Raw genomic sequence first — 26809 nt, forward strand, 5'->3', positions numbered from 1 at the left:
TGCACCTGAAGCAAAAATAGAGCAGCAGGATGACTTCAACTGCTGAGAGACACAAGTGCTATTCTAGATATAACAGACTCTTTTAGTTGTTATGGAAACTAGATCTGCTGCTAATCTAAAATCCTAAAGTCTTGTCCCTAACACCCAGCTTGGAAGGAACTCTTGGGAAAAGCAGCTGTTGAAATGCTCTGTAATGCAGCAATAATGCTTGGCTGTTCTAATTAAAGAGAAAAGGGAAATCAAATGATGTTGCTGTTCTAGTTAGTTTTAAAGCTGCCAGGACTACCACTCTCATAGTCCTGATCTATTAGAGATCTATCTCTGCCTATTTCCCTTCCAGCATGTGTATTTTCCCTCAGGCCAGTGACATCCCTGTTTCCCTGTTATTGTTCTCCTTGGTACATTAAAGCAGCAGCAGCTTAATGAAGCAGAAAATGCTCTTTCCCCTCAGAGCAGCCAAAAGGAATTCTCTTGTTGGCACCAGCACTGTGTTCCCTCTGCAGTAGAAAAAAAAACCCACATGGAACATCTATTGCTACTCCAGACTCTATACAGGAAGGTGACAACTGTGCTGCTTCTTTGCAGATGTCAGGTGTCCTAGGGTGACTGTCACCCTAGGGGAGCCCCCCTTGGCTGGATCCTCTCTGTGCTGAGGGACAGCACTGAAATGCTGCTGTAGCTCTAAAACACAAGTAACCAACAGCATCCACTGCTTTTGCTGTCTGGCACCAAGGGCTCCTGGCAAGCACCAACTCACTCTGGTGCTTGAATAAACATCTAGAAGAATCCATTCTTGTTGAACACCAATAGTGTGTGATGAGCACACAGCAACTTCTAAAGCCATAACAAAAAGGAAAGATCCTGACCACAGCTGTCAAGTAACAGCCTCTGCAATAACTGAACTTGCTTAGATGAACCAGATTTTTTCTTTGCTTCCCCTCCCCTTGGCAGCCCTCATCCATTTGCTTTCTCTGCACAGTTGTTCACCTTCAGCTCTCTAGGGTCACACCCAGTTCCCCATGACACAAAGTGTTTCTGGTTACAGGCTGCCCCATCAAAACACCATTGGGTTTAGGACTGTCACACCACCTCACAAGCCCCTCTCCCTTCTACTTTCACTCCATCCAGTTCAAATCTCTCCAAAGCCCTCAGGGCACATGACACTAGAGCAAACAAATGTGCCAGGATATTGCCAGCACTTAAGCTTACAAGGTAAAAAAGCCCAAACAACCTCAAAGCAAGATAATCTCATTTTCTAGCTCTAATCTCTTAAAAACTATTACTTTACCAGCCAGAACCTTTTTAATGTCAACGAAGTGTCTATTCAGGAAAAAAACTGGTAGGTTAATAGCTCACAGCTGCACTGAAATTTGGGTTCTTACCTAAGTCTATATTTCAGGCTGTATTTTAAGAAATAATCACAGACTTTCTCCTACAGTCCTTACTACATGCTGAGCCTCAGAACCTTAAAGAGTTTGTTGATCTAGAGCTACACCACATGATGCACCTTCACTGCAGACAGTGATTCCTGTGCAGGGCCCTCACCACCATGTGCAGGGGAACCATCCCTGAGGAGTATTTTATAGTGCTGCTCATTTCAAACCTCCTACGAGTTCCCCAACAGGATAGTAAGAGAAAGGGAGTGGGTGTTGGGGAACCCAGGGAATCAGCCTTTAATTACAGTCATTTCAGACAGTCTTTGGATTGTCACTCAGCATTAGCTGGGACTTCAGCTGAGCAGAACTACATCCAAACACTCCAAAACTGATGCTGCTGTGTCCAACACAAACCCATGAACACAGCTTCTGTCTATATAAAGGTTTTAATATCAGTATAAATAGGGCACAGTTACAAAAAACTGCAAGACTGGAGCAATGGAATTTTGACATAAAAACCTTAAGTGAGGCCTTGCTCTTCAGAAACACACACAACACACAGACTGCAGGGTGAAGGGAAGGCATGAGCACACATACACCATCGTGCCTTGAACCATTCAGTACAAAAATAGCAGTAGAAAGATGGTCTCTGAATTGCTGCTGGCTGATCCCTTGGGTGTGCCTTAGCTGGACTCCACACAGGAGACACAGACTGCACCTTGTGTTAGGAGCAGAGTTAATACCCAGCAGAAAGCATCTCCTCTCTCCTTCCAGCCACAGCTTCCCCAGCTGAGGTACAAGCTATAAAAATAAAGGTTTTGAGTGTTCAGTGCTTGTACTCAGGCAGGATGCTCTGGCAGACAGAGCGAGCAGACTGTGCACGTGGGCTGGTCAACAGAGAGCCAGCTGGGCTCTCCTTACATTCACTCTGCTCCTGGGTGGCAAGAGTTCCATGGGATCACTGCTCAGGTGACACCACTGCCCACACCTGGCCTCCCTCCCTTCCCAGACCTCATTACAGCTCTGCCAAAGGTGATGCCTTCTGTGGTGGACGTGAACTGTTCCGCTGCAAGTCCTGACAAGGGAGGCAGGGCCAGGACAGGATCTATCTCTGCACGTGCCGGACAAAGGCCTGCACGAGCTGGAACAAGGGCTCCTGCCCCTCTGGACCCAGCTTGGAGGCAGACTTTCCTTGGGGAGAGGGAAGGACCCCGCTGGCAGGTGAAGAGGGACCACCCCGGCGGAAGTAACGGGACAGGCTGGAGAGCAGCGTACTCTGAAATTAGAGCGTGTAACAAATCAGCTTCCTTCCACCACACACCCTCTCCCTTCCCCAATCAGCGCTGTGGCACAGCAATGTGCCAGCATGAGCAGCCCAAGGCTGTTCTGCCATGCTGGGAAATGGGCAGACAAGGCACTGAGCAGTGAGAGAACAGCACAGGGTGCTCACCAGCTCCGAGCTGAGCTCCTGCTTCATCCGCTGCTTGTCCCGGGGGTGCACGGCCGGGTCCCGCAGGTACCGCACGGCCTGCGAGATGAGCAGGTAGAAACAGTTCTCCATTGTAAACATCAGCAGAGACCTGTGCAAGGAAACACAAATCAGCAGGAGCCAAAAAGGTCAGCACACTCTGGTTTCCAGGCCAAATAGTTATTGGGATACTTTATGGACAAGGGATGTATAAAGATACACAAATGCCTCTAAATTTCAGTTCTGATCTGAGGAGCTCGGACTGCTGCTTGGCTGTAACTACATCAAGTAACTAGAAACTTACTTGAGGGTTTTGGTTCCCTCTTGCATATTCAGCCCTGCAGCCTGAGGGAAAGGTTCTTTCTTCTTATCCATCTTTGAGGGGAAAAAAAAGACAGGCATTATAGACAGGAGATAAAAAAGAATTACTCAAGCTCCTCAGAGTATGAGTTCAATGAGCACTCAGGGATCACTGCACTGCTGTGCTCCCAGACACACAAAGGGCCAGTACCTCTCCCAGCATGTTCAGGGCCACATTGACTGTGGCAAGGAGGGTCCCAAAGGAAGGTGCAACATCCGAATCAAAGGCTGGTGTGGTGAAACTCAAGACAAAGAGCACGTTGTACTCAGCAAGATCCAGCGACTATGGAGGAACAGAAAGAGGAGTGAAACCCTGGAGGCCATGGGTATGGTGTTGCCATAGGAACAGGAATATCCAGTCCCTTATCATGCTTTTTATATGGAGAAATAGAAGCACTGTGATAATTTCCCAAGTCTCAGGTGGACAGCTGGAGCAGTAAAGTGTCCTGTACAGCACTGTACAACCAGATCCATGGCTCTCCTCACACAGCTGCCATCACTGGCACACCAAGGTACTGGCTGCTCCCAGAGGCACAGGACATTCCCTACCTAACAGTTTGCAGCAGAATACTGACAGAATCAAGGAATAAACCTTCCTTTTCTGAACCTGGAGACCAGGCATTAGGTCACAGCACTATGGGAGGATGACAAGAGGATTTTTCCTGAAGAATGGTATACTGAAGGTACAAACCAGCTGGGTTATTGTCTGCTCCAGTAAGGTCACACATACACAGCCTTGTGGAGATCACACAAAAGCTCAGCCAAGTTTTCCCTTCACACTGTGCAGTGCCTGGATTGCCAAGGCAAATTCCTTGTCTCCTGCCTTCCTGCTCTGTGCAGAATAGCAGACAGTGGGGTCACTGTATCAAGCAGGACACCCAGACTCAGGATATCCCTGGAGATGCTGGAAACTGCCCCCTCTGGAGAGCCCACCTGGTCAAGGAGGATCTGGCAGACATCAGGGGTGAAATGGCGCAGGGCAGCAAGAGACTTGCTGAGGATTTTGAGGAGGCTGTACTGCACTGTCAGCAGGGCCTTCTGCTCTGCTGCCTCTGACTCAGGGCTGGGGTGTTTGGAGGAGGCCTGAGGATTCCGCTGCACCCGGGGAGTCACGCTGGATGGAAGGGAATCACCATTTTTTGCCTGTGGGGAAAGAGGAGAGAAAGTCTTGAATACAGGTATAATTATTTTGCACTAAGACAAATGCTTTGAGAAAAAAAATACATTGGGAACAAAGAGAATGAGGAAATAAGGCACCCAAAGTCTGTCACTTGCTGAGAATCTACAGTTGGTGTGGGCTGGGAAGACACTGCATTGCAGGGAGGCAGCTGCAGAGGCTGTTTAGATTCCACACTCAGGAAAAAGAATGATCAACACACCAAGCCTGAGCCATGCTGAAGGAACACTGCAGCAGCAATGCATCATCTCCACTTCGTGCATCTAAAGATGTCCCATGAACAAGAACTACCTCCCTTTAACAAATTAAATCAAATCAAGGACACCAGGACAACAGTGGCTTAATTAATGGCACTCCAGAGTCCTACAGCAATGCAGCCTCTTTATGACAAGAGACCATTCAGCACAGGCTGCTGGTTATCTAGGACTGGCTTTACACAGTCCAAAGGTTTTCAGAGTCCAAGACTACTCTCTGCAAATTTTGTTTTTGCTGTGAAGAAATGCAAATCCTAACTGTTGATGGGTGTCAATAATCACCATGAGGATTATCAATAATCCATTCAATATCCAAGACCCTTAATAATGAATAATGCTCCCTTCTAACAGGGTCATGCAACACTTAACCTGAAGTTTGGTGTAGGATCCTCACCTGCAGATAGTGCTGGAGCATTTTACGGCTGTGCAGGAGGGAGGTACAGGCCTGGCACAGGTAGCACAGATTCACCTGAAAGAAACAGAGTCAGGGAGAAATCTCATAAAAGCTCAAACCCTGTCTATTAGCTGCCACTGCTGCAAGTCAGAAAATTCAAACATAGTACTGTGATCATAAAGGATCCACACATTAATTTCCCAGTATTTTCTTGAAATCACCTGGCACTAAGAACTGAAAGTAAGTCAATGAATTCCCCAATTTACTTTTCCAAGCTACCACTTCTCTCTCCCAACAGTTATATCTCCTCACTCAAGACAAGGTATTGACAGAATAGGGAGTTAAATAACCTCAGCTGTAATTTCATTAAAGGAGTGGTAATAAGAAAGTGATATAGTGCCATTTTCTCTCAAAACAACCAAATCCCTGCACTCCAAGGCAATGTATTATCCACAGCAATATCTGATTCCTACCTGCATGTCCCTCATAAGCTGTGGCAGGTGGAAATGCCACTCCTTTGTGAAATTTGAGAGCTGCAGAATGAAGCCAACAGTGTGATCAGCCTCTTCCAGACAGGCCAAGCTCTGCACAGTCCGTACTGCATTCAGGCACTGGGAAGGAGAGAGAAGTAAATCAGAGCCATGACAGATAAGGGACAGATGGGACAACATCCCAAACTCCTCTCTGTTATTTCCACTGTAACCTTTCCCAAGGCAGGAGTGACTTTTCAGTGTTTCTGCCCTTTCTAACTCATTTGGAGTCAGAGGAACCAAGTGAAGCACAGAGGCAGTTTGTGGCACACCTGAAGGATCCTCTCCTGATGGACACCCACAAAGTCCAGTGCTTCTGTCAGGAAGTTGTATCTCAGTGTTTTGAGAAGCCTTTCCATCAGGGACATGGAGAGCCGATAGACGCCGGGCCAGGAGGGGGCATCCAGCGACTTCCGAGATGAAGCAGATGTCTGAACAAATCATAAACAAAAATAAGCCATTTTTTCCCTCATTCTGGCAGTCTCCAGCCACAACCTGTGAGGTCATGGGAAGCTCTCAGGGTGCATTCCCAGCTGGGATGAAGGAAGCAGCACCCACCTGAATGGCTCCATTTGTGCTGAGCTGGTACACGCTCAGGAGGGGCAGGCAGACACTCTGGGTGACACCAGCTCCAGCCATTGCTGCTGCTCCCTACAAGAACAGACAGCTGCTGGAATCTGTGCCTCTGCTCTCTGAGGCTGAAGACACTTGTGATGCAGTAGATATTTATGTCCTCTGCACCTACCACCACCCTTTTACAGAACTGTCATCTACACACACCTCTGTGTTGTTAGAAGTTCAACATCAAGAAAAGCAAAATCAAACCTGTATACCTATATTCAGAATTCTATTTATCACCTGCTCTGGAATGTACATAATCTTTACAAAGGGCTTTGGAACAACCTTGTTTTCACCTAAAGCCCCACACAAGTTGAATTTTTAATATATAAGTAACACTTTATTAAAACTAATAAAGAAGCAGGTTCCAACACTCAATGCTGGTTTAACAAGGGGGTATTTGCATTGCAGAATGCATTCAGGGAAAGTGCCTGCTCTAAATTATAGGTCTGCCTGGCTGGCTCAGCTTTTCCCACACATCCCACCATGGAACAAAGCACACTAAGCATGGGTACATACAGGACCTGCTGCTTGCCAGCCTCCAAAAAATACCCCTTTATCTACATCTCATCCTTCAGCTGCATCACAGACAGGATAATGAGATAAAAAATGAGACAGACTTTTCTTATTTAAAGTGTACAGCTATGTGCTCTCACTTGTCTGCATCTCTCACCTGCTGAGTCCTTGCTAAGGTCAGCAGCAAATGTAACGAGGCCTCTGTGAAGTGAAGGTTTTGTTTAACTCTTAGGCTGATCTCCAGTGCAGCAAAGATGGTAGGAAGCACAGGGACTTTCCTAGTAATCTGCAGCCAGTAGTCTCCATCTTCATCCACTTCACAGAGCTCCTTAGCCAGGTGCAGACCTAGAACACACACCTGCAATGACAAGGAAAGGTAGGTAGGTACAGGGCTGTACCAAGACAAATCTCAACTTAAAGTTCAATCATTCTCAGAATCACAAAAGAAGGCTCTTGGTATCCTTCACATTATTCTCTGTTCACCTCTTGGCTGCATTAGCACTCCTGACAATGTTTTTTAGGATATATCTGAAGAAGAGGCAGCAACAACCAACTTCCCAGAGTGATGTGAGCCACGAAAACATTGAGTAATTCTGGAACAGAAACTGCTGAAACTTCCTTTGAAGGCTACAAGGGAAAGTCCTTCCAAGCACCATGAAACTTTTGTCTAGAGAGAAGAGAAGACTGCAGAGCAGAGGAACAGCTCCTTTACCCCATCTCGCTGGTCCTTGTGCTTGGCTCGGGAGGCATCATCGGTCTCCATGCTGTCCTTGTCATCTGCAGCATCTCCCAGGGTCAGGCTGTGCCGAGTCTGGTCCAAAAGTGCAATCACCTCATCCTGGAGAGTCTCACACACACTGAGCACCAGCTGGGGGTACTGGGGGATGTCATTCACTGTGACACACACAACAGGCAGCAGTTAACACACAGTCCTTGTACTCAGCTTTCCAGTTTAACTGGTAACATCACTGAGCCACATTTCTTGGAATTAGCATTTATTCTCTTCTCATTTCAAAACCTACAAAACAGCATGAGGAGCTGTAACTATGATGCTTACGTCTAGGAGGATATATTAAGGGATTATATTCATCTTGATAACAAAAACATGTCATTTTTGTCATACAAAGTCATATAAACTCATGACATATTAAAACACAAATCAAGCACTACTATGGACAGATTATTCCACCACAGCAATTCCCATCCACTGCTCCAGGCTTCAGCAGGTATCAGCCTATGCAGATTGGGTGCAGTCTATCATCTGTGAATCCATATAAATACTACATTCTTATCAAAACCATTATAATAAATCACCCCACCTTTTACCAGCATGACTAGAAACTCAAATTCAACAGCAAAGAAAATAATTAAAATCAAACCAACCCTCCACTTTCTATTTATTTTTCAAAACATGCAGGTTTGCAGAACGAAAGCAATGGAACAAGGAACACAGAAAAATAACCTGACACACTTTTAATCACAGCTGCCTTTGTATGTGCTGCATGGAGAAATACTGCCCAGATTCCACTGAAGGTCTTCAAGTGCTACTGCAATGCCAGATGCCCCACAAGGGACAGGAGTAATGACCAGACTGGTTTCTGTGGTTTGTACCAAAATGTACCCTTTCTTGGGTCTTTTGTCACCTCTAACTAGAAATCCATGTCAGAATCTCAGTTCTACTGTCACTCACAGAGCCTGACTTACACATTCACTGAGCTGCTTCCAAGAACACATGGGAACCAAACTGATCAAACACAGGTTATTGTCAGGGGAAGACAAGAGAAAGGGAGACATGGACACAGAGTGAATGAATGATAAACCTCACCTCTTTCCAAAACTAGCTAAAGAAAGGAAAAAAAAAAAAAAAAAAAAAAAAAGGAGAGAAGTGCCACGGGCTGGTGACTACACTCAGCACCCTGCACTAATACCAGCACCATGTGCTCATCTTGCACTTGCTGGGTGTAAGGTATGTTCAGCCCTGGCACCTCAACACCTGCACATGCACCACCTCACCTTTCATCTCCTTCATTTGTAGAACAGTGATAAGAGCTGAGAACACTTTGGCTTTGGTTTTCTCCATCATCTGCTGATCTGCCTGTAGTACTCCCTCCAGAATCTGCGTCAAGGAGTTTATGATTTTATCCACAGAACTCAACTCGCTGACAACAAAAAGGGAGAGCTCTTCAGATTAGACAAGATCCCTCAAAAATATATTGGCTTGAATGAGCTGTGTGGATCATAGTTATATGACCCCCAAAAATAAAAGCAGTTCTTCAAAGTAAACTTTAAGTCACCACCTGGATCTCACTAAAGACATTCCAGAGAATGAGAGAATGCATTTTCCCTTCATTGTGAGAATCAGAGTGAGAAAGCAGGACTAACTATCACAAAGGCTCTTGTGCTACTTTTCACCAGCAAGCAGGAAACCAAATAAACTGTATTGCTACCAGAGATTTCTCACCATTTCAGCAACAGCCAAGAGACATTTGACATCCCAAAAGAGAATTCAATGATAAGGCTTCAGTTTTCTCCCCAAATCACTAAGGGATTCTCACTAGAGCAAAACACTTCAACATAATCTCCCAAATTTTTATTTAAAAATTATCTCCCAAGTTTTATTTCTAGGAGTGACTAATAATTATGCAAACAAAATACCTACCTTTTCCACTGCTTGAGCAGGATCAGAAGAAGGGTACACAGCATAGACCCCAGCTGCAGACAGGGCACTGACATGGAAACTTGGAGCTAAGGAGAAACACTGTAAGAGTTACAGCTGGAACAGTCACATGTAAAAACACTTCAGAAATGCTCAGCCCAAGCACCAATACCAAATGACCAAGTTTGTTCTTCAGCAGAGCTGAGGGACCAGAGCCAGGACCCTCACAGGGTCATTTAGTGACAAGAACGACAGATACAAAATAAAGATTTAAGCAGTTCATCAGTTCATGGTGAGAGACTGTTTCAGCCTATCTAAAAAACCCTATGATTACAAGCATCTGAAGAAATAATGCAAAGTGCAAAGAAGATAAGCAATTAGGAAAGGAAAGAACTGATAGGAAGCAACACCTACCAAAACTTTGGTGCCATTAAGCACATCCAGAAACAACTGCTGATGAACTGCAGGATCAGTCAGATGCATGATATCAGCCTAAAACAACAAAGATAAAGATCAGTCAGCACAACAAAAGGTCCCTCTTCTAAGCAGCCTAAAATCAGTTTACTATTTTAATTTGTTACTTTAAGTATCCATCAACATTATAGCTGCTGAGTTTTACAGAAATCCCTTTAGTTCTACATTAACATTGAACAGAAGCTGGCAATGACTAACTGCTTAACAGTGCATCTCTGCCTCACTTGACACAGGAAAAGCTTGTCAGGATTACAGAATTACTTAGAAACCCTCTAAAAAATATTTACTATCTCCCTCCTCTGCTAATTTTGATCAAACAGCAAAACATCACCCACTCTAACCTCTTGCACAATGCTCATGCCAACCTGTACTGTGTTCACACACACAACAAAATTGAAAGAAAAAAAAAAATCAGTGAATTCTGCTTAGCTAGCCCTAGGAAGCCACTGACATTGCATCATTCAAAATGTTCATTTCAGACTCGTGCAAGATAAGAGGCAGCCCTCACATGGCTCGTGGAGATGATGAGCAGCATCCTCCAGGCTGAGATGAGCATTTGGTACTCGGTGACAGAGGCACAGCTGGAGCCCTCAGTCTCTGCCACGTGCTGTGCCAGTGACTTCACGTACTCTGACCAGTAGGCAAAGCGCTTCTTGCTGGAGAAATTCTTCAGTGTGTCTTTCAGGGACTGATCCAGAGAGCCCCTGAGCAAAATCAAGAGGAGAAGTTATCTTCATTTATTCTTGGGTGAGAAAATGTACTTCTTCTGAGATTCAGGGAGGAAAGTCAAGGACACAGCTTAGTGAAGGTTATTCCACATATTTGATCTGTGCAGGGAATCCCACTTTTTGCATCATATATGAAGGAAAAACATGATCCCTGAAGAAAATCTATAACTTTTTTTTTTTTTAAACACAGATTTTAGTTGATCCTGACTTTTCAAAATATGAAACAGCTGTTATTTTCAGGAAAGCAAATCAAATGGGATAAAACTACTAAAAATTATTCAATCACTACAAGTTTACTTGGCTTAGTTGACAATTAGTTTTAATAAATACTGTATATTCTTATTGCAGGATACAAGGAAAATATTGATACATTCTCACCTAAAGAAGAATTTTAGTACTTTTCTGCAATTAGTGATGGCAAGAATCTCAAATCAATGTAATGCATTCATGAATCACTCCCAGATTTTCACAGGATTACATGTGCTTTGCCCATCAAAGCCCATATGGTGCATCAAGAGTTAACACACAGTTTAGATAACTAAAAAATACAGGGATGAAGGAAAGACTACCAAAGACTCACTTGACAACATAGTAGATCTCCAAGCAGATGATTTTCATTATTAAGGCACAGGTGTCCAAGACACTGAGCTATGAAGACAAAAAAGCCCAGGCAACCAAAAAAAAAAAAAAAATCAAAATCTGAGCTCCAACAAGGTAAGTGAAATTCTAATTTATCCCTACCCATGCACTTGGAATGGCTGATACTCCAATTCTGCAGGAGTGCAAGAGACTTATTTCTCCCACAGTAGCAATACTTATGTAATTTTGATCACAGACTGGTGACAATAAGGACAGAATACTGTGCTCAGAGTTCAAACTCTTGAGTGAGACCACAGAAGGGAGGGTCTCCTTCACAGAATTAAGGGAAAAACTTGCATAGAAAGGAAGAACAAGAACCTAAACAATTCCTCCATGATCTAGACAGCCTGAGCCCACAGTATGGATACATTTCAGAGAGCAGACCTTCTACAGTGTTATCAGAGCTGCCACACAGCTATTTTTGTTCTATATACGAATATGTAGCAGAGAATTTCATGGCTGCCCAGGCTCTGAAAACCCACACAGCATTCACTTCATCTCCTGCCTGTGCTTAACCCACTTGGTCACAGCTCCTTTAAGGAAGCTGCAAGCAGAAGGAACAGCCACACACATCACTTAAAAACCTTTCCTGAGAAGTCCATAAATCCCTGAATTTTGTTTGGATGTAACTCACCTCTGATGATTCGGAAGGCGGAGGAAGGGTCCCAAAGAGAGGATTAGTTAAATTTTCCCAAAACTTTGGCCTAAAAAACACAAACAGAAGTATTATCAGTTATTTCTCTCATGCCACGTGCCTAGCAGCATTTTGAGTGTTCCAAACTTTGTAGAATATATGCTTTGGTAAATACAAGTTTATTTAGCTTTGTATAAAAGAAACTGAACTGACGCACCAGGGCTTCTCATCTTTGACACTCAAAGCCCACAAGCTGCATACCCTCACCACACACTGACTAAGATACAAAAGTCCCTAAAAAGTCAGATAAACCACAGAAAGAGTGTTTTGGAGAAAAGGAAGGAAAATGCTTTGTGGAGGAACACCAACTCACTTTGTCCTCAGCACGAGCATGGCGCTGTCACGGCGGTCCTGCCACAGGGCGTGCAGGAAGGCGATGGCAGCGCGGTGCAGGAGGGGAGGGCACCAGTACCTCTCCTGCTGCTTGGAGTCAATCAGCTCTAACACCACTTGGAGGCAGCTCCACTCCCCCAAGCTGAATTCCTAAAGCAAAAAGAGACAAGAGGTTACAAGTGGTTGTAATGCTGGAGAATTATACTGTCCATTGTAGCCAAGTCTTTAGCTTTCTCACTGTCAGCGTATCATGGAGTGTTTTAAGGGCACTTAAAGAACAGCAGATGGAGTGAAGAGAGCAATTGACAAGCACCCTTGGCCTTTAATAGATGTTCTGTTGCTAACTCAGTATCTGCCTTGAAATATTGGGGAAATTTCTCTTTGGTTACAGGGAAAAGTGAAACTGGGATAGCACCACATCCATTAAATACAAGTACAACCTGCATTTATCTTTACATTAAGTACATCAGGTTACAAACAAGAACTGAGTTCTCAACAAAGTATCTGCTACTGTACCTTTGATCCATCACTGCCATCCTTCACTTCCAAGTTCAGGAAGAGCTCAATGAGCCCAGGCTGTGTCTCCACTGCAACTGTGAGGAACTCCAGGATCATGACCTTGATGCGCATGTCCTCGATCTTGCTCTGCAGGTGGGTGAGGAAGGCGTCGCGGATGGCAGCAGCATCGCTGCCCAGGCAGGCATAGACAGACATGGGAGCAACCTGCCCATGGAAACAAACACCAGAGGGAAAAAAAAACATGTACAGAATGCTTAATTCTACATAAAATGTGATTGTATTGAAACTCAGAAATATTTGATATTGAATCTGTGAACCTAAGAAAATAAGTTGTCATTAAGCAGGAAGAAGTGATCCAAATTTTCCTCTTGAGCAATTCTACTCTATCCTCATTTATTTCTCAAAGGTTACAAAAGAAATAGAAAAGAAAAAAAGCAGTTTTGTAATTATATTTCTTGACATAAATAAGCCCATCTCTGGATTTATATGCTTTAAGAAAGCTACAAATATTCAGACATTTAGCAAACAAAAAGAGTAAGTGTAAAAGGCTTCGTAAGTCTAAAGTCTAAATTTACTAAGTCCAGACGTCTAAAAGTTGAAAGGTCCCAATAAAAACTTAAATGGGATACTCTTCTCAGTAAGATGGTAAAATTCCAGGTAGGAAGGTCTAGGAATTGTATTTAACAGTGACTTGAGAAAGTTGCCCAGAAATTGGGAAGAGAACAACTGGAAGTGCAAATACTTTGCAGAGAAAACCTCACTCATGGGATGCCTCTCAGTAAGTGCTGAGTGACTTCTAGAACAGCAGAAGATCACAATCAAAAACTAAAGGGTCCTTTAGATGATTTTTCATGTGCCCTAACTTACAGCTGTCAGTCCACCCTGCTTTAACTGACTTGCACTAAGCTCCTTGATACAAAAAAGCCTGAGGAAATTATTTGAAAAAACTTCAGTAGTGGAATAGTCACAAGGAGAGAAGCAAAGGAGCACTGGTGTGTGTCTCATCTTACAGTGGCCAGTCGTTTGAGCAGCTGGATGGCCAGGCGTGGAAGTGCAGGGTCATGCTTGTGGTAGATGTATTTGGCCAGGACAGCAATAAGGTTGTTTCCATGAGCACCTGGAGAGAACACAAATATTATCAAAGAAAAGAAACAACAAGATGTAACTATTTATCAAATAATGATTGGCACAGCAGAAGATGAGAACTAAGTTGGTCTCCCAAAAGAACATGGTATGGGACCAGCCAGAGGTATTAACAGTATATTCTGTAATTACACTAATCTCATTACAAAGCAGCAAACAATAAGCCATGTTTGATTAATCCTTTAAAAGTGCTCCCAAGGGGAAGAATGCCTTAGAGGAGGGAGAAAAGGCCTTCTCCCATCAGTAGCAACCTGGAAACCTTAACCAGTGTTTGTGATGAGACACACAGAGCTATTTGCAGATGACCCAGAGGCAGAGCTGCCAGGCTGCCCCAGGGAGCAGCACCCACCATGCTGAGTGAGGGCCTGCTCCAGGGGAGACACCACACTGCTCGGGGGCTTCAGCCGGATGACGTTGTTGGTGACGGAGAACGCCAGCTTAACTGTCTGGATCAGCAGCTGCCCTTGGCCTTGGGACTCATCACTGCTTCCAGAGAGAAACCAAAGTAAGGAACTGTGCTCACAACCATTTATTATTTGCACTATGTTCAAAGAGGAAACTCCATCAGAGTTACAAGACATTTTCCCTCAGAACCAGCACACAGCAGCTGCCCAAACGGCCACACCCCACTCACCTGCTGCACTGGGAGGCCATCACCATGTCAATGGTGTCCACCCCAATTCCCATGATGTTAATGACAGCTTGCCCTGCCTCCGTGTTGGCCAGGCTGAAGATGCACAAGGACTGCAGGCTGGGGGCATTGCTGTGACAAACACAGGACAGTGTCACCAGGAACATCTGTGACACTTTGCCACACTGTACTTAGAAAACTACCACAAAGTAACCTCCTCATTTCAACACCCCCACTGACACTTTACTCTTCCTTCTACTTTCACCAGAGTACACCAAATGGGAAAGTGGATGGCAGTCTGTCCCAGATCTATGTACTCTTTTCTTTTTTTTTTTTTTTTTAACCCAAAGTTATAGAAACCAATGTGATTTGCTCTGTCCCTAATATTTTGCTACCCTTCCTGTACTCAGTAATGCAGCAGAGCTGAAACCAACACTACACAGCTATGCCAGCTCCCTCCTAGACATTTGAATTCAAAAACTGAAACAAAATGAAAGTGATTCCTGCACTGTAAACCACCTCTCACCTGTCTTACCTGCTGCGAGGATCCATTTCAGGGCATAAGTTCAGTATAGCATGGATCAGCTGCAGAATCAGGCACCCTAAAAGAGAGATGAAATGGACTACTTAGTTGTTGAAAACTTTTGCCTCATTCCTAATATTTTCCAACAAATCACAGCATCTAACAATATCAGGAGATGGACAGTGCAAATCCCAAATGGCTGCTAGAGAAAAGAAGGCAGGTGAACCTTTTTATTCTCTTCCCTTCATACTCCCCCTTTTAACATCCTTACCGATTTTCTCTCTCACTCCATGAGAGTTGTATCTCCATTTATGGTAATTTGGTAACATTTCCTTCAGAACAAACATGATGCAGGGCACCAGGCCTTGGCTCTGGGTGCTACCAAGTTGTCCCTAGGAGAAAGAGAAATGTTATTTAACCAGGAGGGGTAGAAGAAAACTTTTGGAGGAAAATATTCCTTATTGTTTTTGAAGTGTGAGAAAACTACGGAACATGGGGACACAGATTTACAAACAATTTCTAGTCTTTTGTGGTCATTTGAGACAAGTCAAAATGTTTTGGGTTTTTTTGTAAGACCAAGATCAGAGAAAGCACAAAGAGCAGTGCAGAAGGGAGAGTCAAGCAAAGATTACTAAAAGAGCCCTGCTGCACAGAGACTGATCTCAGACATGGCTGAGATCACTTTCACTTCTCAATCCTAACAGCTCAGAGCTGGTGTCACATCAGAGCACTCCAGAAGCACTCACCCGGACCAGAGTTGTTACCAGGTTCAGGAAGGAGATGGTAACACTGTACTCGCCTTGGGGCTGTTCCATGCTCATCAATAGGTTTCCATAGCCCCCAGCATTCATTCCCTCTGCACTGTGAAATGAGCAAGAGAGTTCATCACATGAATTCTGACATGAGTGAGAGATACCAGGTGCAGAGATTGCATACTGGCAAAAAGTTCTTATTGTATTTTTTGAACTGGTTAGGCAAAAAAAAAAAAAAAAAAAGGGGTGGGGAACATGGATACCTAATCATGTGATTCATACTGGACAGTGGATTGGCAACAAATGGCAAGAAGCCCGTGTGGTGAAGGTCAGTCCAAACCTGCAAGAGAACAGGTACAGATACTCCTTCTCATTTACATATAAATGTACTAGTTCTCACCAGCAGGTCCTTTCCTCACCTTGGCTGGCATCCGAGCAGCCAGGACTGTCAAGCAATTGACACAAGAAGCAATAACATCCACAGGGGGAGAGATTACAGTTGTTAGCCTACAAAAGAGAAACAGCATGCATGAAAAAAAGCACTGCCACCTGTGGTCTAGTCTGGCTTTTTAATCAAAAAGCTTCCTTCCCTCTCACTGAAGTACACATATATAAAATTTAAGCAGATAAATACAGACATCAGAGCCTGCACTTTCAGTCTAGACTTGCCACCTCCCCCTCACACTTGAGTCAGATCAATTTACTGCCAGAGCAAGGCTGGCAAGACAGCAAACAATAATTATACAGCTGAACATCAATTCCCAGGCAGTTAACTCTGGGAGGAGTTAATAAGTACAACTGTTTTAAGTGACTTACTGCTCTAATGCTGTTTTATCCCCCTTTTATGTAAATATAGCTACTAATCAAAGTTGCCTTTAAAGGGATAGAATTGCACACCTTTGGTGTAGTAGAAGAAAGAAGTAGAAGAGGTGCCATTCTACTGCATCAAAACATTAACCTCTGTGTAACCAGAACAATTTTGAGAGCTGAACACCAGTCTTGGGGAATTCAAGCACTGACACACATCTTGTAAAGCTCTTGGCAAAATAAGGAATCAGCTATCCTTGCAGGTACCTCATAGGTACCTCTGCTGTCAGTGACCCACCTCTGCAGGAGCATGTAGATTCGTGATGTGATTGGCAGAAGACAATCTGCTATTGATACATCTGTGCTGATGACTTTATGAACCAGATCAATTATGGGCTTGACCCTCTGGCAATGCTGAATCACATCTGGGTAAAGAAAATCAAACATTAGAATGCAAAATCATACTTCAGCAGTAATCAAGCCTGGAACAATGCACATTTATCTTACCACATATCTACATGATTCAAAACCATCCATCTCCCATTAAAAAAAGTCATTTGTTTATCTATCTCAACTTTTCCCTCATCTAAAGTGTATCTCATTTGACTACATGCTCTTAGCCTTTTGCAGTGAATTTCACAGAATAATAATAAATCATCACTAGCAGGTTTCTAAGAAAGCATCCCATGCTCTTTCAAAAAGTACTCAGAGCTGTTCAGTACTATTACTAACCTCAAACTGACACCAATTAATAATTATTTCTTCTCTTTTACACTCCCAGCCTGTCTCACCTGCTGTTGACACAACATGGAGCAGCATCTCAATCTCACAGGTGAACAGAGTCCAGCTGCTGTAGGAATACTCCCACCGTACCAAGTAAGCGCGATCATCCAGCATCACTTGGCCCACTGTTCCCTGAGGTATCCGTAGATTTGTTTGACCTAGTCCTGAAGATTGAAGAAGCAGGTGAAACAAAGTCACAAATTTACCCTTGAGTTAGAAGCCAGGTAAAGAAAGAGATGAATTCCCCAAAGCATTTCAGCAGTTTCCTTACCGAGAGGATAGAGAAGCTTTGGAGCCTGTCTTCGCCACAGTGTGCCATCCTCATGGGAGATCACATCTGGAGGTTTGTGCTTGTACAGCTCAATGTAGAAGGACATTTTATCCAGGAAACTGTATACCTGCATCAGAGAGAGCTTCAACAACACAGCCAAAAGAGCCAGAGCTTCTTAAACATTTATCAACCAGGTCATTTCCAGGAACAGGCAGGTTTACTTGCCTGTACAAGTAATACAGTATCAATACATCAACCTCCATACAAAACAGTATCTAATACATCAACCCTACTAAAACATTATTACACAGCTCTCATGTTCAGACAAGTCTCATCTAATTAATCAGGTAAGTACCACCTAAAAAATTAGCATCTTAATCTAACAACCATTAAAGTTGAAAAGTTTTCTAAAAGCCAGAAAACAGTATCCTGAAAGAGCAAATAACTCTGAAGGAGCCTTGTCCACTGTTCTTAGACAAAAACTTATGTCTGTTACAAAGACTGCAATAAGCACACGTAATGGAAAGGAAGAATCAGATCACATCTTCCCTGACTCGAAATAAATCATCTCCCAAACACCAAGAGAGATCCTGCACCTTTTTTGCAGTAGATTTATCAGACACAAGGGCTTGGAGCAGCTGAAGGAGAGGAGTGAGAAGATGGGGGAACATCCCACAAACACTGTCGAGGATAATACCCAGACCTGCAGTGGGTTCCTGGTGGTGGAAACAGAAAACAAATGTCTTATTACTAAAAAGAAGAGCTAAAAGGGTCTCAGTATAGCACAAGGTTACAGCTCCTTTTTAAGCTGTACATTTAACATTAATCATGCACAAAAGTATCACTCCAGTGACTGGAGATCACACTTGCACAGACTAAAGCATGAGGCAGTCTGCAAGTATAAGGCAAGAAGTAAGACTGTAAGGCATTACATATCATCCTAATTCTGTGACAACAAAAATAAGCACAATGCTTTTGCCAGCAGTTAGTTCAATCCTTGCAGCCCCAGCCCTGCTATCAACTATCACCTATATTAAAACTTGTTCCAGTATCCTTTTCAAGTGTAAAGCCAAGGCTGTACCTAAAAAGCAGGAAAGGGCAAAAGTAAATCAAAGATAGAGGTAAATAAACATTTGCTTCTCAAGCCCTCCTAGAAACCAACTCACTAAATAAAACTAGCCTATTCCTTTCCTAAAAGGGAATCTTTTATCAGGTCTTAGATATAAACAAGGTAGATCAAACAAGTTGCAAACACACTCACCGTCTTCCAGAAGAGCTGAGGAATGCTGGAAGCTGCCAGAACTTCACATGCAGCATCAATTATATCCTACAAAGGAAGATAGGATGGAAAAAAAATATCAAAGCTACTTTACACAGGAGGATTTTGTCCCAACCACATCATTGGAATTTAAGTTTCCATGTTTACCCACCAAGTTGTAACTACTTCCTGGAGCCAAAACACAGCCAACACACCCACCCCCAGACCACAACCTAAAGCCATGCTCATCATAATCAATGAACTGGCCAAAACAAACACATCTACAATATCTGCAGAGGGCTATAAAATGTAAAACTCAGAAACTGAGTTTGTATTACTTCCTTTGAGAATAACAGATCAACAATGAATTTCATATCCATAGGATTTCAAATGTATAATGTGCTCTTTCATTACTAATCTGCCAGTCTGTAGAAATGTTTGCTAGATTTGCATGGTGTAAATGCAGTAGGAAAACCAACAAATCGTTCATTTGGGTTTACCTAAGTCTCATAATGTCTGCAGTGTGAATTACAATTTAATAGGCAGTTAGCATCAGTTATGACAGGTTACTTCAAATTATGTAACAAATGCAAAGTGTCTTGGATGCTCACCTGCTGATTGCCCAAGGTATGTAATTCCAGTGATGTCAGGACAAAGGAAAGAAGTCCATAAATACACATACAAGCTGTGCTGGCAGTACACTGCAAAGAAAGAGTACACAAGGCTGTTATGGGAATGACTGTGAATTACAAACACATTTTAACTCTGCTCAGTCTGCTTTACACACCAAGTAACTGCCTGTTTTTATATACCAGTAAAACAGGGAGCAGTCATTAGTTAAGCTGCACATTAACATGAAATATTTCTGAAATATTTCTGAAAGGAGAAGTCTTGCCATTACCATTATCACTAGAAATGCCTTGCAGGCATCAAAATGGAAAAAAAAAAAAAAAAGAAGCACTCAACATTTCTAGGAATCAAAAGGATTTACTTACACTGGCTTCTATCTACAAAGACATTTACCCTAATAGAACATGTTGCCTAATGAAACCCTACACAGAGAACAGTGCAGACTTTAATCACCCAACACTCAAGATCCACAATGGAAATACACTTATAGAGGCAAACCAAAAATTTCAATTAACTGGAGTCTATTTTGCTCCAGAGAGCTGCAGTTCCTTGGTTTACAAAGCTTTTCTTAATTCTCTGAACATAACAAGTGTTTTGTTCTAACTTGATTTCTGATCCTCACTGAAAGAAGATTAAGATGACAGAACATGCTTTATTGCATCTTTGAAAAGAACATTGGTTCAGTCAACTGCTTCCCATCACAGCTGTACATCAGGAGCAGTTAGACCTTCAGAGGCTTGTAAGTACAACTGGAGACACTCACATTCTTGCCCCCACTGCTGAGGGATCGCAGCAGCTTTGTCAGATACTGGAAGACATTTAGCTGGATAGCAGTGCTGCCCATCCTCCTGATGATGTTTGTGGACTCCTCTGGGTTTATGGTGTGACGGAGCAGAGCCCATGCCAAAAGCACTGGAGCATGATGGGAGACATCCCCTAACTGCAGCAGCTGATTGTCCATCTCCTGCACAGACAAATCAAAAGCAAAATAACTGAGATCTGAAAGTAACTCATACTCAACAAGGACATAGCTGATTGTGTCCTTCTCATGGTATGTGGATGCCAGTTTCTACACTTGGCCAACAAGCCCAAGGATCAGAAGCTTACAGACACAGCAGTGCCTGGGTAATCACTGTAAGTTCTGTATTGTTAGGCTGGAGGAGGGGTTGGTTACTCTGCAGGGTTTTACCTGATGGATGTGCTGATTGTTGGCCAACTTGTGCTCCTCTGTCCTGTCATCCAAAGCACGCTCATGGAGAGAGTCAATTTCCATGCCTTCCACCAGAATAAGAGCACTAAAGTAGCTACAAGCAGTAGAAGAATAAAAACGAGTAGGTTAGAAACTTTATTTGAGAATTTAGGTGAGGTTTTTTTAAACTATAAGAGGTCAACAAGCAACCTTCAGTTTGCTTTATTCAGCTTTCTTTGAAGCAATAAGAAATTACAAGAAATGAACAGCACATAATCCAAATTTTGTCTTGAAATGCTGGTATGGGACAAATTACAACCTTCAGAACTACCTTTTGTGGTTGAACACACAAAAAAGTGCCACTGAAATTTGAAGACTACTTTTCCACCTTTGTAACTCTCTGCCACCAGGATGTATGGCAAGATTCTCATTCCCCCTTCAAGTCATGGCCCAAACAAAACAAGGAAGACATAATTATAGATGCCTTTTTTCCTGAGAAAAACAACTGTTTTGCTCTGTACCCAAAATTGTTTGCTCTGTGTACTCTGTTCACAAATAGACATAACTGAGACTTACCCAATACGATCCACGAGGTGATCCATGCTCTCATCTACCAAATGTCTGTTGGTTTGTCTCGTGCCAAATCCCTGCTCTTTGAACATCTTTGCAAATGCCAGGAGCTCCTCAGGTGCCATTTCAAAGTATGCATAGTAGAGGAAGATGACTTCCAGGAGCATGGACTGCTCCCGAAGGCACTGCACGAACCACCGGGAGACCTGACGTTCTGTCTGCACAAAGGAAAGTCCCACCATCACACATCAAAGCTCACAGGGCACCCAAAGCACTCAGAAGCTGAGAAATGTGGAGGCATTTCAACAGCTTGTGCAGCCAGCATATGTCAATGGCAAGGAAAGCCACTCTAAGTCCAGCAATATCATGAACAACTATACATAAATGGCTCTGCTGGCCCAGTGCTCTCCAAGATTTAGCACAAGAAACAAGAAGTTTCATGAAACTCTGTCTCTGAGCAAAAGTATGTTCTGTTAGAGAGAAAACAAATTTTATGTTTTTTGGACAGGAGAAATGTCCTGTTTAAGTGCATCTGTACAGATGTATTTTCCAATACACTACATACAATAAATTACTTTATGAGCTTGATAAATAATAGCAAGAAAATACCATGAGATTTCCATGTGTTTCCCATGTAGGAGCTTCTGCTTTGTACAGCGCTTCAAACTGTTTGCGGTAATTCGGAACGAGCTCCTTGTCCAACTTTTCAATGCACTGGAAGTACTGAGCCTGAAAAAAACCAACAAGTCCATGAACTTCTCAAAAGCACACAAGTAGGGAATTACCCCACAGCTTCCATGTTGAGCCTGCACGTCCTGTACTCACAGTGTAAGGGTGTCTCTCGTCCTGGAAGTAGGTGAGCAGGTGGAGGACGCAGCGCAGGATGCAGATCCTCTCCTCGTAGTAGTAATCAGCGAGCTGGGAATGTGAAGTGCCATCAATACCAACCTGGCACAGTGTCCAACTCCCAGCCACCTCCCTCTCCCAGCCACTGCCAAGGCCTTCACCACAGGAATACAGAGTTACTACAGACAGAATTTCAACTGAGCAGATCTGAACTTGGGGGAAAAAAAATAACATTTAATTAATGTTACAGAACCCAGTCTAGCAGTGCCATAATGACAGGTCTGTAATTACACTGTTCAGTGAGAAAACATGAAAAGGCAAAAAGGCATCCCTATTACTGTCTACCAGAAATTATCATCAATTTTGTCATGTCAGACAGTGACACACAAACCTACAAGCTTTGGAAAATAAGGCAGTGTACATCTGCCCAGCTAAATTCCCTAATATCAATGTTAAAATTTAATTTCTGTAGCAATTACTAACACTCTTCAAATCTACAGGCACATCCCTCAATTTAAGCCATCCTTTATATGAAGGAACACTTCAATTATTTCAAGATTTTCCACAGAAATAAAGTAGGTTTGCTGCCAACAGATCCTTTCCACAGAAAATACAAATGGAAAATTACCAACCTTCAGCATCAGAGCCTGACTCTGCCTTTCGTCCTGAAGAACTGTCTGTAAACAAAATACAACAAAATAAATAGCTACTGGAGAAATACCTACTGACAGGTTCACAAAATGAATGAACAAATAAAAGACAACTTTTCTGTCCAGTTCATTTGGAAAGATAAATTCCAAAAGCACAAAGCCAAAACACTCATTTTTAACAACATATTTATTTCTCAGATCAACTCTCATTCACAGATGTGTAGCTCTCCTGTATTCCTGTGACAGAGAGAGGAGCTGAGTTGCTGCAGAGATCCAAGAAGGAAGAAATAAGCCTGGAAGCAGCTCCAGAAAAGAAAACCTACAAAGCCATCTCCCAATCAAAACCAGGACTCACATTTGCATCAACACCCAAGTGTTATTAAGGAAAGATGTGGAATAAATAGAACATAAATGGGAGCTATGGACCTTCAGGGAGTCTCTTGTTCCTCTGTAATCCTCTTGAAGATAAGATTGTAACAACTGCACACTCTGCTCTTCATCCAGACCCTGAACAAAACAAAAAAAATTATCTGAAATTAATAAAAGTCAACTGAATTCATTAAAGAGTAAGATTCTCTTCAAATACTCAGGCAGCTCATATCTTCAAAACAAATAACATGCCAAAAGAATATTTTCACACCAGGCAGATGCTTTAGTCAGCACTTCTTTAAAGCCAAATAGACAAGTTTTAATGTCACTGAGTTGCAGTTTAACTTCAGCTAAAGGAGCATCAGCCATTTAAATAAAGGTACCACCAGTCACTGAACTCTAAACTTCTGGCTTAAAGAAACAGAACCTTGCTGGTAAACTGAGAGGATTGTCAAACAAGGCAACTGATTTAAGGGACATCAGCTTTTTAGCTGAGCAGTTGACCTGAAGCACCCAGTTCAGACCATTGGCAGGAAAGCCACAGCATCTCAAAGTTACTCATCACTTTGGAAGTTTAACCTAGAGCCTCAACATGCACTTCACCATCCTTTAGATTACTTTGAACTGAAAGGACATTTAAGTTTGTCACTACTCAACATCACAAAGGTTACTTCAGTGCCAGAATCCAATAACAATTAATTCCAGGGATTAAAAAATAATCCAAGAACAACTTCACTCACCAAAAACTTGCTGACCCTCAGACCCAACTCTTTTAGTGGAGCAGCTACATCTTTATCAGCTTTAATTTTTTCTGCTGAAGTCGTACTAAAGTGAAAAGAAATTTTAGTCATCAAAAATGCAGCAACCTCAAGGAAAGAATTAAATAGGCATAATTTCAAAGTTCTCAATTTTATCAGTTTAAACTGAACATATGCTTTTTCCTCAGTAACCTTTCAATATTTCATACAACAATATTCTGTAACCTTTCTTCACTTACTAGGAAATTCCTCATTAGAGATTCATTTCTAAAATCAGACAGTGACTGTACCTTGGTGGTTTGTAGTATGACAGTCCCTCCAACAGCCTCTGCCAGTGCTTGTTCAGCTCTGCAGCAATCTGGGCCTAAAACAGAACCAAACACCACTGAACAGACTTCTCAAAGTGCATTACCAAATATTAGACCTCTTAAACTTCAGCAAAGCAAAGAAATTCCATCACCACAAAGAGGCAGTAAGAACAGGAGGCTGTGGCTCAGGGTGATTCCAGATGCAGCACTGAACAGGGCAGTGAGCTGCACTGCCTGCTCCTAGGGAGGGTGGGGGAAAGGGAGGCAATGCCCTGGGTTTAGAAACATTTGGATTCCCAGCCTCTGGGCACATTCTTGAAAGCACAGGCTCCAGCCCTCAAAATAAGGCAGCAGTTGTACCACACATGAACACCCCAGGGCAATCCAGGCAGCAGCACTTGTGCCCACTCCAGAAATGGAATCACCTTTTCCACACACCCTTCCAGGCAGCTGTAAATAAGCAGTAGGAGAATAAAAAAGTAGCAGAGGTATTGGAACAAAAAACACGCTGAGAAAGAAGGAAGAGCAGCAAAAAATATTTTCACTAATATTCAAAGAAATGTACAAATTATGTATTTGGCCATGGAGCCAAATAAGTGATGGCCAAATCTGCTCACCAGGGCATGAACTTACTGGTTCTCTTAAAGCTGATCTGCCCAGCAGAATTGTCCATAATTCTCTGCTGCTCCTGCAAACACAAGGAAAAGGTGGAGAGTATTAATGATGAATGTTATTCCAGGCTTCCATTTCACTTACACGTTCCAAACCTGCAATTAACTTGCAGCAAATGACACTGCAATCTGAGCAAAATGATTTAAGGAACATTAGCTTTCAGCTAATGAGTTTTAGATGTTCTAAAAAAATCAAGGAAAAAGCCAGAGAGGGTGACAACTGACACAGCAAGATCTGTGAATTTATATCAAAGCTTCACATTGATATCAGGTTACCAGCTCAATTTGATTTTGCTATTTAAACATTTAAGGCTCCTACAAAGAAACTTAATGAAAGCATAGAGCAGTATTTTATTGTTACATTGAATGCTCTCCTTCAAACAAATTCTTCCATCATTTTCATTCTCCATTCTAAGCAGAGCATTAAACTGTATGAACTGCACCTTCTTTACAGACACCAGAACTTTTACACTCAGCTTCTCATTTCTGCTTGAGAAGTCTGTAGAAAAGCCAACCTGCACTATAAGGAATTACAGATCACATCCTGACCCTGGCACATGCACTCAAAACAAGTCTCCCTAAAATATCTCAGAGAAAAAACATTTCCCAGAATGAGTATTTAATTTAAACAAAGATGATTTGCTAGCAAAGTATTACAAATAAGGATTTAAACACCCCAACTCCCCACACAAAGACTGTCTACACAAGAACACTCATTGCCTTATTTTTAGCATAACATTATTAAAATAACTCACTGTGGCAGTGAAAGTCATCTGTGACTTCTGACATGTGGTGACACTTAATGAAAGACAACACCTGTTATTTCCAGCACACCCACCAACACAATTTCTCCCTGTTCATTCCTCACTATTTGGGTGCATTTCTCTGACATGAACCTCTCCAGCTCACAAAGAACACCCAAAGGCAAAGAATTTTACCAAGAATCGAACAGCAATGTAAAAGAAGTCATTCAAAAGTTTAGTGATCAGGTCACATCAGTGCTTTCATTTGTCTTGAGCACAGTTTCTTTCACTTATTGTCCAATCTGAGTTCCAGCCTAGCAAAGCCAACCCACCTACTTTTCTCTCCCTCACAACCTCATCCGCGAATAAAACAGACTGTGGTTTGCTGTCCTCTCATTAATAAGGCTCCAAGACAGCTAAGGAAGGTAATCTCCCTGTCATTAATTTAATAAAAATTAGACACTAGGGAAACTCCAGAACATAAAAGCGTTATATAATTAATGACAAAAAAAGTGCTCTGGAGAAACGAAACCACCGAACTAAGGCGATCACTGACCAAGAGATTCATTGAACCGCCTCCGTTACACATCTCCACGTGTTTATTGTGAGCTGCCCGTCTGCAGGAGCCGCGCGGGAGCGCAGCGGCCCCGGCGCGCCCGCCTCAGGGAAGCGCCGAGCGGGAACCCCCGCCAAGGCAGCGCGGATCGAGCCCCCGCCCCGCCAAAGCCGCGGCTGCCGGGGAGTCCTGCCGAGCCTCCGATCCCGTGCGGCAGAATCAAATAACCACAACACGCCCGAGGGTCGCTCCTCACTCCGGTCTCTGGGCCGGGGGTCCCTGAGCGTCCCTCAGCCGGGGGGGCGGGGCCTCACCGCGCGCGCGAGGCGGGGGCGGGGCCAGCCCGGCGCGCGCCGCGCCGCAGTTAAAACCTCCCGGCCCCGCGCTGCGCCCCCTCCCCGCCGGCCCCTCTCGGCCCCCGGTATCGCGAAGCGGGGTCCGCCCGCAGCGAGAGGCAGAGCATTTCTCACGCTGCCTCCGCGATCCCTCCACCCCAGCGGCCGCGGCCCCGCACCTCGCGCTCAGCCCGCCCGCCGCCATCTTCGCTCCGTTGTCACGTGACCCTGGGCCCGCCTACCTCCACCACGCCGGGATCACGTGGTGCAGGCTGAGCCA

At 43.4% G+C, this 26809-nt stretch overlaps 1 protein-coding gene across 3 annotated transcripts; it reads right to left on the bottom strand.

Moving 5' to 3' along the window:
- Positions 1 to 1765: 1765 nt before the first annotated feature.
- NUP188 (nucleoporin 188) lies at positions 1766 to 26775 on the bottom strand. Of its 3 annotated transcripts, none has more exons than XM_079323956.1 (44): positions 26709 to 26775; positions 24858 to 24912; positions 24207 to 24280; positions 23899 to 23983; positions 23216 to 23296; positions 22772 to 22816; positions 22119 to 22211; positions 21903 to 22022; positions 21300 to 21511; positions 20724 to 20838; positions 20298 to 20498; positions 19516 to 19605; positions 18908 to 18973; positions 18243 to 18362; positions 17647 to 17773; positions 17384 to 17539; positions 16891 to 17017; positions 16205 to 16292; positions 16049 to 16125; positions 15780 to 15894; positions 15305 to 15425; positions 15046 to 15112; positions 14514 to 14642; positions 14229 to 14362; positions 13747 to 13853; positions 12734 to 12940; positions 12198 to 12367; positions 11825 to 11894; positions 11132 to 11199; positions 10332 to 10527; positions 9764 to 9841; positions 9353 to 9438; positions 8707 to 8852; positions 7406 to 7587; positions 6851 to 7051; positions 6118 to 6210; positions 5832 to 5990; positions 5503 to 5640; positions 5030 to 5104; positions 4138 to 4347; positions 3356 to 3487; positions 3149 to 3219; positions 2827 to 2956; positions 1766 to 2652 (listed from the first exon to the last, which is right to left on the bottom strand). In XM_079323956.1, exons 1-44 carry the CDS (start codon positions 26732 to 26734, stop codon positions 2482 to 2484), a joined length of 5214 nt encoding a protein of 1737 aa, XP_079180082.1. In that variant the 5' UTR covers positions 26735 to 26775; the 3' UTR covers positions 1766 to 2481. The 3 variants fall into 3 exon arrangements, with proteins under 3 accessions (XP_079180082.1, XP_079180081.1, XP_079180083.1); XM_079323955.1 differs by having other exon boundaries at positions 14229 to 14365; XM_079323957.1 differs by having other exon boundaries at positions 8707 to 8809; positions 9353 to 9451; positions 14229 to 14365.
- Between the last annotated feature and the right edge of the window lie 34 nt (positions 26776 to 26809).

The sequence above is a fragment of the Erithacus rubecula genome (genome assembly GCF_903797595.1).
Source record: "Erithacus rubecula genome assembly, chromosome: 21".
Classification (NCBI taxonomy): domain Eukaryota; kingdom Metazoa; phylum Chordata; class Aves; order Passeriformes; family Muscicapidae; genus Erithacus; species Erithacus rubecula.